The following is a 15334-nucleotide window of genomic DNA, read 5'->3' as shown; positions in this document are numbered from 1 at the left end:
GGGACCCCAGCCTCAGAGAGATGAAGCAGAGGGGATTAGGGTGGTAAGGAGCAAGAGCCAGTGGTGCACAGCTCTCCCACAGAGTCAAGAGGTGGGCTTGGCCGAGAGGGGAGAGGTGAGCATGTTGCCCTTGGGCAAAGAAACGGGTATTGGGCCTGCGCATCTGGCTGCCTGGTCACCTCAGGTCCACATTCATTCATTCATTCACATCCATTGCATGTGTCAGCCCCCTCTGCCTCCTTCAGACCTCACCATCCATGGGAGTCGGCCATGAGCTGGAAGAGGTGGCTGTGACAGGTAGTGAGAACAGGGCCCAGGAGCGGCCCGTCAGGAAGCTCAGAGAGGCTTCCCTGTCACCGACTGCCACTGAAGGCCAGCAGTAGGGGAAAATGAGCCAAGCAGTCCAGGTGGAAGGTCATACAGAGAGGGAACCTGGTGAGGAAGGCCCGGGAGGGCAGATGACATGGGGAAGGGTGGTGTTTTAAAATACTAATAAATGGCGGGGTGAGGCCAATAGACTGGAAGATGATTACCAGTGGAAGAGTTTGTATCTCACAGATCCCAGAAGGACAGACTGCAGGGAGCCGTGCATGGGAGCACTGGGGTGGGTCAGGAGGCAAAGGATGGGGGAGTAACTGGTTTCTGTAGAAAGGGAGGGGTGAGGCCGGGTAAGCAGGCTTCGGTTTGGCCAGTGTGAATGATGTCAGTGGTTTCTGGGCTCGAGCCCTTAGTCATCTGGTACCTGCCCTTGGGGTGACGAGAGGATGTGTTTGGATTGTAACCCCTGGGTTGGTTGGTTTGCATTTAAAAGTCACACAATTGCATGAGTTGTTTACTGTCTCTAGAAATTGGCTAATCCTGGGAGGGGCAGTCCCTTTAGGGTCCAAATCCAGAAAACAAAAAACACGGTGACTCCACATGGCTCCCTAGAGGCCCTGGTGATAGTCCGCTCCTGTCCCACCTGTTCAGGGTGCTAGCAACAGGCATGCCCTGGAGAGGTTAGAGCAGGGTCAGGCCCAGCACAGATGGTGCTTCCAGGTGCCTCTGCCCTGCAGGCCAGGCTGGTGGGCTCACCTTGCCCTCCCTGCATGAGCCAGGGTCAGGGCAGAGGGTGACATGCTGGCCCAAGGAGGGGGGGGTCAAAGATGGCTCCTGCCTCAGTGTGTCTGTGGGCAGGAAAGAGTCCTCCATGTGCTCTCACATTAGCATGTGGCATCTTGGGGAAGTGACATTCTGTTTCAGAGACACAGGCCCAGTGGAAAGGCCCTGAGATGCTCCTGTGTCAAGCTTCCAGTTTCCCTGCAGAATTGAGAAGGGGCAGGCAGGCATAGTGACAGGGATAGCCCAGGATCTCGGCCTAGAAGTTGGAGCCCTGGGTCTCCTTCCTCAGGTGGGACCTTGAGCCATCTTTTCTGCCTCCAGCAAGTCACCTAAGCGTCCAGCTCACTGGCCCTCACAGCTCAGGCTTCTGGCCTGTGGTCCCTGCTTGGGACACACTGTTTAAACAGGCACTTCCTTGAAACTGAGCAGTCCTGCCAGGCAGGCTTTGGGAGCAACCCAGTAGAATTCTCGGCCCCTTCCAAGCGCTCTCCATGGTACTTAGCCCAAGAGGCAGCCCCGTCAGCTTGTCCTGGGCTCAGAATTCACTCAGGACAAGCAATTTTGTGCTTTTAAATGTTTAAGCCTCTCATTCCATTCCATGAAATATTTGTAGGCATTTAAACATATGTTTATAGAGCGTTTTAAGAATGTTAAAGGTGTTTGTTTAAAATAATAGTGCTGAGGTATCAGAGTACGAAATTGTTCGTTTGGGTAATGTTAAATGCTCACAGTCATCCAGGAGGAAATAAACCAAAATATTGGAAGGATGGCTTCCGAGCTGTGGAATGAAGGGTGATTTTCCCTTTCTGTCTTGCTTCATATTTTCTACAAGGCATGAGTATTGCCTCCGTGCGTTTGCAGCTGAGTCTGTGGAGGAGGTTGTCCCTCACACTGCGGGCCTGTGGGATGTTCTGAGTTGTCCTGGGCCCAGCTCCCTATTTCCAGACTTGGGACCGATTTGTCCAACAGGGACAAGGAGGCCACTCTCTGGCTTCCTCCATCCTCCAGGTCCTTGGTTCCCTCCACCATCAGTGGCTTAGAGGTTGGGTCCCAGTCCCACCCTTCAGGGATGCCAGAACTCACTCCCTCTGTGTCCTAGTCCGCTCGGGCTGCTGTCACAAAAATGCCATAGACTGGGGGCTTAAACAGCAGTACATATTTCTCACAGTTCTGGAGGTTGGAGTTCAAGGTCAGGGTGCCAGCATGGTTGGGTTCTAGTGAAGGTTGCAGAATCTTCTTTCTCATGTCTTCTTATAAAGGCACCAGTCTTAGAAGGGGCTTTACTCTTGTGACCTAGTCACCTCCCAAAGGCGGCCACCTTCTAATATCATCACATTGTGCCTTAGGCTTTCACATATGCATATGAATCTCACATAGGAATTCACATATGGATATGGAGGACACAAACATTCATTCCACAGCATCTCCTTACCTGGGCCCTCTTCCTTGTCTGCCAACCACCCTCCCACAACTTGCACCACCAGCTAGGGTGCACCAGCCAGCATTTCTGTGTGCTCTTCCCTTCCCTTCCATGGTTGAGTGAGGGGCACTTTGGGGTGAGAGATGGGGTAACTATGGCCCAGAAGGACATGACCAGCATCAGCAGTGGCCTGCAGCCAGGCCTGCCTGACCCAGGCTGTCCAACCCTATGCCAGCTTTATAACGGTGGAGCCATTGACCACTTGCCCAGAACCCAGGAAGGGGAATCCAGAGGGCAACAGTGTCTGTCACACTTCACAAGGGCTCACACCAATGTGAAGGCAGGTTTGGGACTCCTTTCGGTGGGTTAGGGAGGGTGAGAGGCCTGTGTCAGGAAGGGAGGGAGGGAGGGAGGGAGGGAGGGAGGGAGGAAGGGAGGAAGGAAAGAAGGGATGAGGTAGCCTCCCAAACAGAGATGTGCACAGAGGTAGTGGAGGCAGAGAAAGGCCCGTCTGAGAGATGAGATCCAGGAGGGATGCCTGGCAGTGACTTGGGCATGGAGATGACAGCCGCAGCCATCTTTCTGGGGAGCACTGGCAGGATCACCATCTCTGGGGAGAATGAGGCATCAAACAGCAATACTGCCACAGTATGGCGCTCAGTAGACCCCACCCAAAGCTCTGGGTTGGCACAACTTCAGAGTTGGCTTAACCAGGGGTTGGCTGTGGCTGGCCCCAGGAAAGAGGCATGACTCTGGGTGAGGCAGCACACGTTGGCTGTGGGCATTTCCTGAAGAGGGACTCAAGTGTGAGCATGAGCCTGGAAGAGGTTATCTCTTCTGGCGTCTGCTGCATGGGATGTGGGCGAAGGAATTGGAGTGGTGATGGGCCTCCTGAGCAGAGGCATTCCCAGAGGCTTGAAGGAGAGACAGTGTGGTCTTCTCAGAGAGCAGTCAGCTCCAGGTACCTAGCATGGTGGCAGGATATAAAGGAGGAGGGGTGAGTAGGAGCCAGTCATGCAGGGCCTTTGATGCCAGGCTGAAGAGCTGGTCTGTATCCTGTAGCCTGGGAACGTTTTGAGAAAGGAGCAGAGGTGAATTTACTGTGAAACTTAGGATGCCTAAGCTCCGGGGCCTCTCACTTTCACTGGCTCCCTTAGGCCCCAGGAGGGGCCTCACCATGTGTTCACATGGTCATGTGTTTTCATAAATTTTGCAAAAGTAAGATATTTTAACCATAATCGATTAAGTTCACTTTTCTTTTCCCTCCCCATTTCCTTCCAGTTATGTTTCTGTCCCTGGCTTTAAAGTGGCAATGGGTGTTTTGTGGCTTTGGCTAAGGAGAAATTGCATTTGAGGTCTGGTTATTGGCTCATTTACGTGGCCTCAGAATCTTTCTCGTACAGTTAAGTTACTGCAGCTGTTGAGGTGCAGGATAACATCCAGAGACACTCCTCCCACCACGTTGCCAACTTACTCAGGGTCCCTGTGGAACATGTGCGGTGTGTGTGACTCATCCTCCTCAGATCACTGGACAGAAGGAGCCTCAGCTGGGCTTGAGGTCACGGTGGCTTCCATATTGACAAGAGTTTATGTTTGCTTGGGGTCTGTCTTGCAGATGGGCGCCCTGAAACACAGATCCAACTTGGATGTGTCTTTAAAAAGGCTAAGTGTAACCAGATGGTCTGCTTGTGGAAAAGCTGTCCACGCCTCACAAACATATGTATTACAAAGTGTAAGGGGTGCTAAAATAAAATCTCAAAGACCAGGAAAGAAATCTGAGTGCAAATGGGATGCAAAAAGTTTATTCGAAATGTTGATGAAGCCTGAATATGCCAGTTGCCCTGCAGTTTTGAAAAGTTGTTCTGGAACGCTCCAATAAAATAAGGGAGAAGTGCCAGCCTTCTGATTTGGATAGGTGGATAAAAGTACTTTCTTTTGTCATTTTCAAATTTATGTATTTTAAAAATTCAGATAAAAATTAATAGAAAACAAAAGGGGAAAGAGAGTAAAGAAATCAGGAGAGGTAACTCCGATGTCAGAAATTTAATTGTTACAAGAAAAGGTTTCAGATCAAACCCAAAGCAGCCGGTCATTAGGCGGAAGAGATAAATACCATAGGGAAGTAACCGACAGGTTCTTGAAACATTTGACAATCCAGTTAATGAAGGGGAGTAAATATGATGAACACATGGGAGAAGCATTTAAACTTCTTTCTGACTTGACACGAAATGTTGACAATGTTGAGAGTAACAAGGTCAACAGCAACAGTTACTGAGTGCTACCTTTAAAATCAGGCTCTGACCCAGAAAACTCCAAATGCCCTGAAAGCCACATCCAGAAACAAACTGGAGCGCAGAGTCTCTAGATTCCTTCCTCTAAATGTTCCCATGACACCACCAATAACTTCTCTAAATTATCAATAATTTTAAAAAGAGAGTATGTCCCTCAACATGCTAGAGCCAGAGTTGGCAAGCTGTCACACATAGACCGATGCCATCTGCCACCTGGTCCTCCCCCCACACACCAGTTTTATTAAGATGCAATTCACATTCAAAATTGCCCATGTACGGGTGCCTGGGTGGCTCAGTCAGGTAAGCATTTGACTTCATCTCAGGTCATGATCTCAGGGTCCTGGGATTGAGTCCCGAGTTGGGGTCCTCACTTGGTGGGGATCCTGCTTCTCCCTCTGCCAGCCGCTCCCTTTGCTTGTTCTCTCTCTCTCTCTCTTTCTCTCTCTCAAATAAATAAATCACTTCTAAAAAAATAAAATGAAATTGCCCATTTTGAAGTGTAAAATTTGGTAGCTTTCAGAATATGCACAGGGGGGCACCTGGGTGCCTCATTTGGTTAAGTGACTGCCCTCGGCAGAGTCTCTTGGGGTCTGCTCAGTTGGGGAGTCTGCTTCTCCCTTTGATTCTACCCCCTCTTGTGCATGCTCTATCTCAAATTAAATAAATAAATAAATAAATAAATAAATAAATGGATATGCACAGAGTTGTGCAACTATCACAACTATCAAATTTTAGAACATTGTTGTCACTCCAAAAAGAAGTGCCATCCCCATTAGCAGTCTCTGTGGTTCATCCTCTCCCCTCAGCCCCACCCCAGTCCTGAGCAATCAATAATCTGTTTCTGTCTCTGTAGATTTTCCTCTTCTGGACATTTTTATCAATGGAATCGAATAACATGTGTCCTTTGTGTCTGGCTTTACTTAATTAGCATAATGTTTTCAAGATTCATCTGTGTTGTAGCATGGGTCAGTACTCCATTTCTTTTAGTGGCTGAATTTTCATCCATCGTATTGATATGTGCTGTTTTGTTCATCCATTTATCAGTTGATAGACATCTGAATTGTTCCTACTTTAAAGCTATTATTTGAAATGCTGCTGTGAACATTCCCATGCAAGTTATGGGCGGAATGTGTCACTTTCCTTGGATATGTACCTAGGAGTGGCATTGCTAAATCTTATGGTAGCTCTGTTGCACATTTTGAGAAACTGCCAGACTGGTTCCCAAAGCAGCTGCACCTTTTTTACATTCCAACTAGCACTGTGTGACAGTTCTGATTTTTCCACATCCTCGCCCAAACTTGTGATCATCTGTGTTTTTATTGTAACCATCTCTGGGGATGTGAAGTATCATCTCATCGTGGTTTTGATGTGCATTTCCCTAGTGACCTATGGTGCTGAGCATCTCTTCACCATGTGCTTAGTGGTGACTCATATAGATATGTCTTGGGAAGTCAATGTCTATTTATATCCTCTGTTAATTTTTTAATTGACTTATCTATTTTTTATTTTTGAGTTATGGGAGTTCTTTATATATACTGAATACAAGTCACTTATCGGGGTTATCAGATATATGGTTTACATATACTTCCCCCTCCCCCTGTTTTGTGAGTAGTCTTGTCAATTTCATGACACTATCATTTGATGCACAAAATGTTTTAATTTTGGTGAGATCCAATTTATCTATCTTTTTTTTCTTTTGTTGCCTGTGCTTTTGCTGTTATATCTAAGAAACCATTAGGTCAGGAAGATCTATTCCTGTGTTGCATTCTGAGGATAGCCCTTACCTTTAGGTTTGTGATCCATTTTCAGTTGACTTTCGTGCAAGGTGTGAGGTAGGGGTCCAGCTTCATCCTTCTGCATGTGGAGATCCAGTCATCTCAGCATCATTGGTGAAGAGACTGTTCCCTTTCTGTTGAATCATCTTGTTACCCTTGTTGGAAACCAACTGACCACTTTTAAGTGTTCATTTCCGGACTCTGCATTCTGTTCCCTCGGTAGGTTTGTCTATCCTAATGGCAGAGGCACACTCTCTTGATTACTATAGTTTTGTATTAAACTTTGAAGTAGGGAAATGCAAGTTGTCCCACTTTATTCTTTTGCAAGATTATTTTGCGTGTTTCCTGTCCTTTGACCTGTCAGAATGGCTAGAACCCAAAAGACAAGAAATAACAAGTATTGGTGAGGATGTCCATATCAATTTTAGGAGGAGTTTTTCAATTTCTGCAAAACTGCAGCAAGAATTTTGATAGGATTGCATTGATTCTAGAGTACTGATATATTAACAGTCTGATCCATAAACATGGGATGTCTTTCTGTCTATTTGTATCTTTATTTTAACAGTGTTTTGTAGCTTTCATTGTGCACGTTTTATACTTCTTTTGTTCAATTTATTACTAAGGCTTTTTCTTTTTCTTTTGATGCTATTGTAGATAGATTTTCAACTTCCAGTTCATTCACAGAGATTAACTGTTCATAGACATACAATTGATTTTTCTATACTGATCTTGTGCCCTGCAATCTCACTGAATATCTTTATTAGATCTAATAGTTTTTTAGTGGATTCTTAGAAGTTTCTATATGTGAGATTATGTCATTTACAAATAGAGATAGTTTTACTTCTTTGCTAATCTGGATGCCTTTTATTTCTTTTTCTTGGGCTGCTTGTCCTGGCTAGAATTTCCAGTACAATGCTAACTAGAAGTCTTGGTCCTGATCACAGGGGGGAAATCGTTCATTCCTTCTTCATTAAGCATGATGTGAACTATGGATAGTTCCTCGATGTTCTTTATTAGATTGAGGAAATTCTCTTCTGTTCCTTGTCTGAGGGGGGTGTGTGTGTGTGTTTTCAGGAAAGTATGTTGGCTATTGCCCGATATCTTTTTTTGAGTCTTGAGGCAGTCATACAGTGTGTTCCTTATTCTGTTAATATGGCTTATTATGTTGATTGATTTTCAGATATTAAACCCTGGATAAACTTCACTTGGTTGTGGTGTATAAACTTTTAATATGCTGTTAGATTTGGTTTGATAGGATTTTGTTGAGGATTTTTGTGTCTGTTTTCATAAAAGATATTGATCTACAGGGTTTTTTTGTGGTGCCTTTGTCTGGTTTTTGTGTCAGAGTAATGCTAGCATCATAGAATGAACTGGGGAATTTCTTTTTTCTTCTGTATCTTGGAAGAGTTCATGAAGGAGTGGTGTTAATTTTTCTTTAAACATTTGGTAGAATTCACCATCAAAGCCATCTAGGATTGGGCTATTATTTGGGGGAAGTTTTAAATCACTCATTTAATCTCTTATTATATGTCTATTCCAGTTTTCTGTATCTTATTAAATCAGTTTTGGTAGTCCGTGTTTTTCTAGAAAATTGTCCATTTCCAGCACTCTGTTTTTTTCATGTGAATTTGAATTATTTTTTGGCATCACTTGCTTTCAGCCTAATAATTTCCTTTAGTATTTTCCTACAGGGCAGTCTACTAGCCATGAATTCTCCTGTTTTTGTTTGTGTGGGAATATTTTTATTTCACCTTCATTGTTGAGTGATAGTTTTATTGGTTATCCTTGGTTAACGTCACCGCCCTGACCTCCATTATTTCTGAGTAAATGTCAGCTCTTGATTTTATTGGGCTTTCCTTATATATGATGAGCCATTTTCCTCTTGCTGCTTTTGGCATTTTCTTTGTCTTTCACCAACTTGAATATCATGTGTTGGGGTATAGCTCTTTTTGCATTTATTCTACTTGGAGTTTGTTAAATTTCTTGGGTGTATGGGTTAATTTTTTTACCCCATCAAATTTTAGAAATTTTCAGCCATCATGTCTCTGAATATTTTCTGCTCCTTTTTGTCTCCTTTCCTTCTAACACCTCAGTGACCCCCCCCCAACCATATTTCTCAGAGGTCTGTTTATTTTTATTTGTTCCTTTTTCTCCCCACTCTTCAGACTGCAGAATTGCTACTGATCTGTATTCAAGTTCATGGGCTCTGTCTTCTCTCAGCTCAGATCTACTTCTGAGCCCTTGGTGTATTTACCACTTCAGTTTTTGACCTTTCAACTCCAGAATTTCTGTTTACATTTTTTGTAGTAGTTTCTGCCTCTTTCCTGATGTTCTCTCTTTGGTGAGACATCGTCCCTTCCTCACCTTCAGTTTTTTAGACATGGTTCCCTTTTGTTCTTGGAGCTGTTTTGAAATCTGCCTGCCAAGTCCAACATCTGGACCTCCTCAAAGGTAGTTTCTGTCACCTGCTTACTTTCCCATGTGTGGCTCACACTCTCCTGTTTCTTTTCATGTCTCAGAAATTTTGGTGGAACTGGACATTGTAGATAATATATTGAAGAGACTCTGGATGTTGATGATGCCTAGGACCTTGTCGTGCTGTTGTTTGCTTGTTTATTTGTCTAGCGACTCGGCTGTACTGTTTCCATAAACTTTGTTTGCCCTGAAGTGTGCAGCCACTGATACTGCCCCCAACCCAGTGGCCACAGCCTTGAGCCTATGCGTCGTCTCCCTGACCAGACAGCCCCCCACTCCCACCACAGGACAGTGGTTTTCGCCAGGTTCTCTCTGTCACCTTCTCTGATTTTCCTGGTAAGCCTCTGGCTGTTCCGTCTCTACGGGTGTCACCCAGTTAGCTTTCACTAGCAGCCAACTGGTTTCCATGTGGTTTTGAGCATGCTCTCCAGTACAACTTGTCCACAGTATGACCCAGTGAAATTCTGAGCCTTTCACAGAAGCAGGATGTTGCCAGTCTTTGAGCCTTGCTCAGACCCCCTTAGCTCTCTTTCCTTGGTTCTTTCTATTACGCTTTTGGTTGTTTTACCATTTTACTGACTGCTGCTAGCATCTTGGGACTTCTGGCCTCCTCTTAGTTGCTCAACTCACTACTAAGATTTCTGTTGTTTTAGACAATGGCTGTAGGTATGAGCTTGCACATGCTCTGCTCCAAATAAGTTCGGTCCTTTTAGGGAGAACTGTGGAACTGGCCATTCTGCCTCTCCCTCTGAGAAGACCACTGCACTTGAATGATGGGCAAAGTGGCCCACTTCTCCCAGAGTGACAGCTTGGCTTATGAGTGCATCACTGGATGTGGATGGCAGCCCCTACTCATCTTGGCTTTTTCTTTTTAGAATGAGGCCTCTGCCCTAGAAGCAAGCTGGGAAAGGGGTTGTCAGGGTCCAGTATTCTTGGCCTGACATCTCTGGGGTAGAGTCTTCAGCCAGCAGTGGGAGCCCCAGTCCTCTTGACCTCTACTTCCTGGAGTTGACTTTCTGCAACACAGAATTATGTATTGGGAGGTGCCAGTTGGCATGCCTTTCCCAGGGTCAAACTATAGCCCCAGACTGGCAGCAGGAAGGATAGATAGTTCCATCGTCTGGGCCGTAAAGCTTCTGGACCCATTAGCTGGGGAAGGTATGGGCAGCAGTTGTGGCCAAATGCCACAGACTTCCACTGTTCTTACCAAGATTTCATAGATGTTCTTGAATACATGTTTCTCCCTTTGTTGTATGGACTTCAGGACAACTTCCAGATACTTTAAGTGGTTGTTATTTTTAAAAATAATGCTCACCAGGGGCGCCTGGGTGGCTCAGTGGGTTAAGCCGCTGCCTTCAGTTCAGGTCATGATCCCAGGTCCTGGGTTCGAGCCCCGCATCGGGCTTTCTGCTCAGCAGGGAGCCTGCTTCCTCCTCTCTCTCTGCCTGCCTCTCTGCTTACTTGTGATTTCTCTCTGTCAAATAAATAAATAAAATCTTAAAAAAAAAATAATGCTCACCAGTTAAACAATTATCTTACTGAGGAGGGAGTTCATTGACCTCCTTATAGGTCCCCTGTAGACGTTTCCACTTGCTGCCTGTTTTTATAAATCAGGTTGTTTTTATTTTTTAAAATTTTTTATTTATTTATTTGACAGACAGAGATCGCAAGTAGGCAGAGAGGCAGGCAGAGAGAAAGGAGGAAGCAGGCTCCCTGCTGAGCAAAGAGCCTGATGCGGGACTCAATCCCAGGACCCTGGGATCATGACCTGAGCAGAAGTCAGAGGCTTTAACCCACTGAGCCACTCAGGTGCCCCCATAAATCAGGTTTTATTGGGACACAGTCCTGTCCATTCACTGATGTGTTGTCCATAGCTGAGTTCATGCCCCGGGGGCAGAGCTGAGAGTTACAACTGAGATCACATAGCCAAAATAGCCACCAGTCCTTACAGAGATATTTTGCCGAGAAATGGCGGCATTATTTTTCTATTTTCTGTGTGGAAGACAGACCTGCAAAATGAAATCCTGAAACCAGACAGCAGCCAGGGCACCTGGAGTCCATCCGCCTCCTGCGCTCATACCCGTGGCTCGGGGGTCAGATGAAGAAGGGATGGACAAGTAGTATACCGTTGGAACTGCAGGAGAAGTTGTGGCAGTCGGCTCATTTGAAAAACATCCTTGTTATCTGCTTTTGGTTGTGTGTCGTATTGGTCCATTGTTAAATTTTTAACTTTCTGTGATATCTTTTCTTGTTCTATATCAGTATTCCATTTTAGATCTGATGCAGTATTTTTACATGTTGTAATCATCTTCCTAAAGTGGCCCCAAGTTGTGTAAGTGTCCTCCCTGTCGGAGGCCGGGGAGCAGTGTGACCATATTCGAGCTGTAGGTCTGTGTTCCCTGAGTGCCGGTGTTCTGCTCACTGCATTCATGAATGTTTACTGTGTCAGCTTGTCACCTGACCTTCATTTCCATTGTACGTCCTTTAAACGTAAGCAGGTAAGTTCTTTACGTCTCTGGAGTCACTGGCCTGATCTGCTGGTTGTTTCTTTGTGAATTGCCCTCTGTGGGCATGCCTTTGGCTTCACCCAGAGACACGGTGTGGGGTGTGGGACAGGCTCGGGCTGAGAGGACAGAGTGGGCTCGACAAGACATGGAGGACTGTGGGCGGCCGGGGTGGCAGTTGGGGGAGGGGAGCAGGGCAGGCCAGCATCTTGCCAGGACTCCTGACAGGGCTCTGAACTTCTAGAGGGTGTGGGGTTCGCTCTTCCAGTGCCTCCAGGGCCAAGCAGACATCAAGGGGATAGCAGACTGAAGAGTATGGGGCATCCAAGTGGCCCTGAAACAGTGGGTCATAGGAATGACCTTCTGTCTTGCAGCACTGCTTTAAAGGACACTGCATCTGGCTGACCCCTGACATCCTCAAACGGGATGGCAACTGGGGCGCCTGGAGTCCATTTGGATCCTGCTCGCGCACCTGCGGCACAGGCGTGAAGTTCAGGACCCGCCAGTGTGACAACCCACAGTGAGTCCGCCCCACTGTTTCCTATCCTCCTGTGTGGTAGCTGAGGTCCCTGAGGCCCCTTGCCAGCCGGCCCTATCCTGCAAGGCCACCATGCCTGTCCACGACTTCTGGAGAAGGTGTGAAGGCAGGCAGCTCAGGCTTCTCATCACCATCCCTGGGAGCAAGCAGAGACTCAGAGAGGGGAGGATCTTGCCTCAGATCACACAGCCTGCTGGGGCAGAGCCAGCCCTGGATGCCTGCAACCTTGTCTCCTAGGCCGCTAGCCTGGGGCCATTCCCCCCAACCTGGCCACACCCTGCTCTAGATACTGACTTACTCAGCCCTTCTTAGTCAAGGACATGGAAGACAGAAGTTGTAGCAGCAATGGGGATAAGGCAGAGGGCTCTCTTGGGCTCCCAGATGCCAGGCAAGAAGAAGGGTCAGCAACATGCCATCCTGGGCATGTGTGATAGGGTTTGCCTAGGAAGGGTGCCCCCATGCCTGCCAGACTCCCACCCCCAGCTGTGCTCCTCCTCCTGCCTCCTATGCAAAACCCAAATTCTGTGCTCTATTGTCCTCCCTTAGGTTCCTTTAATGTCCCTCCATGGCAGCACACTCTGTGAATATCTCTCAGGTCTGGGCCCCGCCAGTCCTGCACCGTGCCTCTCCCAGTGCACTGCCCGGGGAAAGGGAGAGTGCACAAGGAGGGCACACAGGTCTGTGTGTGTCTCCTGGGCCCCTGCAGCGCTTTGTGATGCAGGATGCCTCAGTGAGCCCCACGGGCCTCAGGCAGCCTACTTCATGGATTGATTGTGGGTGCACGTACAGTCATGTAAACGGGACCCCCCACAGATGACCACTCACTCTGGTCTTCCACCTACTCTAGGGAGGCCCCACAGCTGCCAGAAGACATGTGGCTTTGTCTTTCTTTGGCTTGTTTGGTGTTTTAGAGATCCTGGTTTACAGGAAAATACAAAAATATCTGGAATTTCACATGACAAAAAAAAGAGAGAGAATCTTATTTCCAGCTTCCAGATTGAGCATCCCTGCAACACCAGGCCCAAATACAGGCTGATGGGCGATGAACGACTCAGACCAGCCCCTTCATGGGGCAGCCCGACCCAGCCATCTTCATTCACCTCCTCCATCCACCTGGAGCCCCTCGATATTTGGGTTGGGGTCCTAAGCCCTAAGCCTGAGTACTAGGTTCATCACCCTGCCTTGGATCCTACCACAGCCTTGCAGGATTGGGTATGACTTTATGTTCGTGTGTGTTTTTCTCGGAAAGCAGGGCTCTCGTTTCATATCAACTTCTCAAAGGAGCCCGTGACCCCAAAATTTAAGCCCTCAGGTACACAGGCCCTCAGGCCCTTCCAGATAGGCTTGGTTCCAGCCTCTGCAGCAGTTCCCACACCCTGCTTGGCCAGGCCCCAAACCAGCCCCCAGGGAGCCAGAGGGGCTCAGCACTCTCGGCTCTGGGCAGAGAGGTCGAGTCCACATTGGTCTGGAAGGGATGTGCCCTGGGGTCCAGCAGTGGGAAAGCCCAAACCCCAGGGGCACCAGCTCGTGCCTGGAGAACTCTCTGCCTGCTTCTGACCAATTCCTACCCGAGGGCTCTAGGCCCCATCCTGGTAAGGTGCAAAGTACCCCACCTTCCTCCTTTCAAGCAGTCCTGGGGCTATTATGCCTGCCTCGGGATGACAAAGGAAATTGATAAGACAGGATGTTAGGACCCCGGAGGCTCTGGGGTGCTGGGTGAGGACCACCAGGGTTCCCAACCCACAGCACAGTGCCTGGCATGCAGCAAGGCTCAGGACCTGCGATGGGTCTCTCCTGCCCCTTCAATGTGCTGATGGAGTGACTCAGGTCCAGGCTGCACAGCTGAGAGGGCAGATCTGGCCCAGTGCCCCAGCATCCAGGCCCTGAAGACTGGTGCCTGACTCTGGGTGCTTTGGCTCCAGAAGACTCATCACCAGACCAGTCTTGAGGTTAGGGAGGTGGGCTCCATGTTCTTCTGTCCTTCTGAACCTATGTTCTCTAGGGAGTTTCTACTCCTCCAGCTGCCCCAGCCTCCTTGGTGGCAGCAAGAGACCAGCACAGCTGTGACAGGAGCTGTCTGTTTGTGTCAGCCGTCAGGCCTAGTGCCAGTGCTCCCTCCACAATAGTGACTGTCAGACAGCACTGTCAGGGCGCAGTGACAACTGTTCCCACCATCATCAGGCAGCTGCAGGGCCCAGAGCATTTCAGAGCTCCTGGGCTCCACGAAGCCTCTGTGTCAGCAGCCCAGGCAGGCCCCACTTGCCTCCCTTTTCGTGCATCCTCCCTGGGGGTGACGGGGGTGACCATGAGACTGCACACTGTCCCAACTATAGCTGCGGCTCCGTGCTTGTCTGTCTGCAGCCTTCCCTGCAGCACAGAAGCCAGCGTGGCAGCGCTGCACAGTTCCCAGCTGCCCCTGCTTGCTGGCCCGGGCTCCCCGTGTGTCCTTCATGCTCCCCACTCTGTGACCGCAGAACCACAGGTGGTCTAGTCCCCGGCTCTGCACTTGGTCTTCCTCGCCCATCTTCCCTGAATTCTCCAGCTCACTTTCTAGTTTGGAGTTTGCATGGCTCTCCATTGGAACCAATACACCTCCTTCCTGCTGCTTCCTACACCTATCGAGGGGATGCCCTTGTCGGTGACCCCATGGGTAGTGGCCGTGATGTAAATCTCAGAGCTGCTCCTTCTTTTCATCCACCCCATCTTGGGTGTCTCCTGCTGCTTTCTCCACAGATGTCTTATATCACTTTTCCCCACCACCTTCCCTCAAGAACGTGGCCCTGGGGAGGGGCCTTGAGGACGCCAGCCTCATTCCTTGTCCACTCTGCTGTGCCATGCACAGCCGCACTGACCACCCTGTTATGTAGGCAGGGTGTAACCCTTCCCCAAGTCTCCGGTGGGGCCTCAGGTCCTGCTCTGCACTGCCATGCCTGGCAGATGACGGCGCTGAAGTCCCCAGCTCCTCCTGGGGTGCATCCCACGGCCGGCACCTTTTCTGGCCTTTGCCATGGGGCTAGTGCTTTGTGGGTGAGTGCTGTTCTCAGAGAAGTGAGGGGATTAGGGAAACGCAGCCCTGGGTCTCTGAGGTGGGGGGAAGCCAGAGAACAGTGTCTGCTGCATTCCCGACCCTTGTCGGGAACTTATGCAGCAGTATTCTGCTGGTTTGGAATTGTTCTTTGAGTTCCCACCATGGGTCAGGCACAGTCCTAAGCCCAGATGTGGAGGAGACT

The 15334-nt window shown here is 48.5% G+C and overlaps 1 protein-coding gene across 2 annotated transcripts in view; it reads left to right on the top strand.

Moving 5' to 3' along the window:
• Positions 1–15334, top strand: part of ADAMTS2 (ADAM metallopeptidase with thrombospondin type 1 motif 2) — a 227289-nt gene that overhangs the window by 186204 nt on the left and 25751 nt on the right. For both annotated transcript variants that reach the window (XM_047730543.1, XM_047730542.1), the window contains exon 11: positions 11941–12086. In XM_047730543.1, the coding sequence (XP_047586499.1) occupies positions 11941–12086 (146 nt within the window). The remainder of the gene's footprint in view (positions 1–11940; positions 12087–15334) is intronic.

This window comes from Lutra lutra, chromosome 5 (genome assembly GCF_902655055.1).
Source record: "Lutra lutra chromosome 5, mLutLut1.2, whole genome shotgun sequence".
Lineage (NCBI taxonomy): Eukaryota > Metazoa > Chordata > Mammalia > Carnivora > Mustelidae > Lutra > Lutra lutra.
Note: the sequence above shows the minus strand (reverse complement) of the source record. Positions and strands in the feature narration are given on the sequence as shown.